This window comes from Penaeus japonicus, unplaced genomic scaffold (genome assembly GCF_977035675.1).
Source record: "Penaeus japonicus unplaced genomic scaffold, GWHDUDI00000001_assembly GWHDUDI00000005, whole genome shotgun sequence".
Lineage (NCBI taxonomy): Eukaryota > Metazoa > Arthropoda > Malacostraca > Decapoda > Penaeidae > Penaeus > Penaeus japonicus.
In genome coordinates this window covers 5,641,602-5,646,601 of record NW_028234407.1, presented here as the reverse complement: position 1 = coordinate 5,646,601, position 5,000 = coordinate 5,641,602, and the positions used below count along the sequence as shown (strand labels likewise).

The 5,000-nt window shown below is 35.0% G+C and overlaps 1 protein-coding gene across 9 annotated transcripts in view; it reads right to left on the bottom strand.

Moving 5' to 3' along the window:
* The window catches only part of LOC122251458 (dual specificity mitogen-activated protein kinase kinase 4), a 24,858-nt gene that overhangs the window by 13,844 nt on the left and 6,014 nt on the right, over positions 1-5,000 (bottom strand). For 5 of the 9 annotated variants that reach the window (XM_043013433.2, XM_086536866.1, XM_086536864.1 and 2 more), the window contains one exon: positions 1,960-2,349. The exons of the other annotated variants lie outside the window; for them this stretch is intronic. In XM_043013433.2, the coding sequence (XP_042869367.1) occupies positions 1,960-2,349 (390 nt within the window). The remainder of the gene's footprint in view (positions 1-1,959; positions 2,350-5,000) is intronic. 9 annotated transcript variants of the gene reach the window in all.

The following is a 5,000-nucleotide window of genomic DNA, read 5'->3' as shown; positions in this document are numbered from 1 at the left end:
ATTACATGCTTTTCCTTTTATATAAAATGGGAACAGAACTACTAACATATTTATTTTCCTACAGAGAAATTCCTACATCCTTTATATTTCTTACAAAGTAAAAGCAAATGGTAGTATATTTCTCCAATACTCTTCTTGACAGAGTGTATGTATTATACAGGCTCACCTGATGTGCCATGAGTGATGTCAAAAATGAATATTCCTTTTTCATAATTTCCTCCAGTAGCATTGGCTGATGAGTATGTGTTCATCATTATTTTGTGCATGATAACATCAGTATAGTACAGTTCCATCAGCAAGCCCTTTACACTGTGTATTCACATAAAGCAAGCAATCCCATATCTGTCCACTTCAAACCTAGATCTACCATGCACAAATACTTAGGAATCACAAAACAGTATGAACAGCACAACAAAGTCTCCAACGTATGTAAAGACTTTTATACTTGTTATGACTAATGGTATTCTAAGACCACAATGCAAAATGTCATAAAGAAAAGTGTAGACATGCCAGAGAAAAACTTGCTGAAATTATGTCTGCACTCTAGAGGGAGTCACGGCTAACCAACTTTCCACTGATCAATTGGTGAGAGAGAGCAAGACGAGATTCGTCCCATTCAGCAGCCTAGCATAACCACATTAAGAAATAAATCACCTAGTCCTACACCCTCTTTCAGAGTAGGATGTGGCTCTACAATTTCCAATACTGAGTACTCATTCTTACACACAATAGCTTGTCTTACTCATCTCTTCTATCACAGGACTGACACAATAATTTCATAAAGCTTCCCAAAAGGAGGAAGAAATTCAGGAAAATTTCTGACCACTTATCACAATGATGGTATAGAAAATGAGTCCACATTGTTAACAATATATATAATAATATTATGTCACAACCAAAATAAACAACTCATCACTATAAAATATTTTCTTTCCCAAAATCCAAGGGCTAAGTAAGCTTTTGTAGACTCTCTCTAAACACTTCCGTCACCCAAACAATCCAAATGTTGATGCTATTAGTATACATTATAATATAGCTGGAAGTCCTATCTTGATACTAAAAAAGGTGTCAGGAAACGGCACGTTATTGGTATTCCAAGGAGTACTAGTATATATGACTTCTTTCCTATCCTAATGAAAACAAACATTTCTATTGGATAACTATCATTCATTTGTAGATAATGCATACTAGCATTTACTTACTATCTTTTCTCTGCTAATTAACTGACTCATTCCTAAGTGAGTGATTCAAAGGCAGAAAATCCAATCATAAAACAACAGTTGGACTGTAATACAATATAAGAATTCTCAAGAACTTTCTTTCAACGAAACAAAATTCCATTCTTACCCATGATTACGAGACCACAAAAACTACTCACAAACCACCAAAGATAAAAGCCTTGCATGAACAAGGTCATTTCATCCTCAAATTACTGATCAACTTCATTTTAGGCTAACATTTGCATGTCAATGATATACATATAAAAAAAAAGAATAAAAATAAATAAATAAAATGAACTGCAGTAAAAGAAGCATGCTAATTACAACAAACAGGAAAAGCTAGAAAAAATCCAGACACAGAAGATGTCTATCATTTCTGTGATATTTCCCCAGCAAAATATCTTCAATCAAGAGCAGTTAGTGTGAGAGAGAGAGAAAGGAAAAAAACAATAAATAAATGCATTGTAATAATACAAGTTCCACTCCACAAGACCAGTTAATGTCACTCAAGTAAGATGAAAACAGTAGTAGAGGAAAAAGAAAGAAAGAAAGAAAGAAAGAAAGAAAAAAAAAAAGACAAAACAAAACAACATTCACTATAACTATTATGTTAAGACAATGCCAAATACCAGAGCCCAATAAGGGGATGTATATTTATAAAAAGGGAAGGAAAAAAGGATTGTCAATAAAGGAAAGTCCAATCATGATCCCAACACAAAAGCGTGCCCCTTCTCATCACCTCTTGTGCCCGCGGTCCCTCAAGCCTTCGTGGTGGAGGACGTGGCGATGGTGGTGGTGATGGTGGTGGTGGTGGTGGTGCTGTGCGTGCGAGTGGTGGTTGTGGTGATGGTGGTGGTTGTGTGGGGGAGGCAAGTGCAGGACCAAGTGCTTCTTTTTCTGATCACGGTGGTTTGGCTGGCCTCCAGTTGGGGGCCCCACGCTTCCCAAGGAGAGGGAGTTTGGGGTGGCTGTGACCGAGGTGCTGGTGCTACTGGTAGATGCTGGTGAGGCGGAGGAGCTACCAAAAGCGGAGGAGGTGCAACAGGGGGCACCGCCCAGCCGACTGGTTGAGCTCAGTGCTGTGTTTCTGGGCGGAGGTGGAGGAGGTGGTGGTGGTGGAGGTGCAAACCTTACATGGCGGTAGAAATTTTTGATGAAAGAGGAATACTGATTCAGTTGCATAAGAAATACTGCCTTCTGCTGTGAGATGCAAATAATTTTCATCTCGTGTGTTGGGAGGGAGGGGAAAGAAAGAAAAGAAATAGGAAGAAAAAGGAAAAAAGGAACACGAACAGCAAGGAATTGTGACTGTAAATAACCTTCCTATCTTTCAATCTTACTAATACTGAAATATCATTCAAGACAATATAAATAATAAAAGAAATAAACGAAATATTACAAAATAAGTCCAGTGTAACAAAAAAGCCAGTTTTCTAAAACCTTTCTTACATGAATGGAAAAAAAGAGAATGCACATAAACAAACTTACAACTAATAATTTCCTGCATCTTTGACAACATTAACAAGTTGCTGTAAATATGAGAAATAAGAAAAAATCCCTTTATCAGCTGTAGCTGTACTTGGAAAAAAAAAAAACAAATGATATCACAAATCCTCTGCAATTTATTAAATAAAATTCCACTTTTGTTATCAAGGGTTGTCTAAGCATTTTCTACTAAATCAATCTTCTGATATCATATCCAAAGCAATCAAACTAAAACAAAAAATGAATACCTTACAAAACAACACGTTCAAGTTAATATTAGAAAATACTGAAATATCAGTAAAAAACTATGAAACCCAACTGGTGGAATTTTACATCTGCCCTGGGCAAAACTCAAATCATGAACAGTAGGCAGTATATGAAACAGAGTGAAGACGATAAAATACAGATAAGTTTATATGGAGGTTAAATTCTGTATTAGCTTTCGTTCAACACCAGTCTGATGATTAACAGGATACAGGTTCTGTGTTATTAACCCTTCTGAGATAGGCCACATTATAAGCTGTTCAGCCTGGGTTGGGCATCTTAAGATGTGTTTTCTATTATTTTCTAGACTTATGGTATGGTAAATGATTCTATGTACCCAAAATGATACTAATTAGTATTTGTTATAATGCATTAATAACACAAATGAAGGAATAACTAGCTTGAACAAAAAAAAGGCAGCGCGAAAGTGATCTGGCCCCCCGAAAAATGCCAGTAGTGGAAGGGTTAACAAGAATGTCCAACATTTTGTTGATCAAAAGATACTTTTACAAACATTTAGTAAATTCTGACATTGTTCATAAGCAAAATTATCATTAATTAAATATATTCCTAGACTGGCTAATGATTAGGGTACAACGAAAGAACTGAAAATGATATTTTCAATTCTACTCATTGTTACTATCTCTGTCTCAACCTATTCATCTCTCTCTCTTTCATATATACATATCTTTTTATTGTAATTTGTTTAACTCTATACAACAAACAAGTTAGGTAGATCTATCTGCTCGTTCTTGTCCAAAGATATTTATTCATCATATGATAAAATAAACAAACTCCTTCAAATGCACAGACATCCACACATACCCAAAAAATGCAATACCAAAAAAATTATTCATAATATTGACAAGGTTTTTCAAACTCTCATTCTCTCTTCTAGATTTTTGTCTTTTACCAATTGATGGTCAAGACCAGTTATCAGCAAACAGAAATTTCCAAATACTCAAACAAATGTATAGGAGTGCCTAGCAGTAATCATGACATCATCGGTCAAAACCTGACCTGATATCTCTGACCTCCTCATGATAAAAAAACTCTATAACAAAACCAGGGAAAAACCTATACTATTAAGACAATAACATTCCATATAAGGAAGAATATCTGCCATGTGTAGAATCCATCAATAATTGACTACATCCCTTACAGACTGCCACTTTCAACTTTAAATGATAAGCTTATTTAGATCAAAATTCAACGGCAACAATGATGAACAATGTGCATACTCATCAGGAACATCACTTCTGGAGGAAATATGAGAAATGCAAACAAAACAGTATCCAAATCTATCACATTTTTGTGACAGCCTTGAAACAAAGTTTAAGCTTGTATCAAAATAATATTACAATTCAATAACCTCTATAAGTCTTTCTATGTATGATAACTTCAATCAATATTTTGCATAATGGCATGTAAGTCTTGCTGTTATACCTCAGTATAATTATAAGAATGTCAAAATAACATCCTTTCATGAAGAAAAACTTTCATGTCAAATTACTAAAGTAGAATGAAAGAGATGGATATTGGCATAGATCATATATATGCTAAGCATTAAGTGCATCAATTTTTTTTTTGTTTTCAACAAATACTGATAGTTCCAACTTCTGTAGCAAATCAAAATAATCACAAAACAATGAAAGAGTTCACCATGCTTTTATTTCTCTTGCCCTAAATAGAATAAACCTATATATGGCCAAAACTGTATTTACTGTTTCAAACATCAATATATGTCCAAAACTGCATTTATGGTCTCAAATCACAAGAAAAAACAAAAGACTGAATATGCAAACGTAACTGCACAATTCTTTCATTTGGAAGCAAAGCATAAGTAAAAAGTGATAAGTCCCATCGTCAGTAACATTATGGAATGGAAAGGCTTTCTTGCTGGTCATCAGGGCCAAACACAGCCCATCTCATGCTCATCCTATAATACAGAGGACATGGATGGGAAGTACAAGATGTTAAGTCCAATACAAGAGAGAAAGAGAGAGAGTCAGAGAGAGGGAGAGAGAGAGA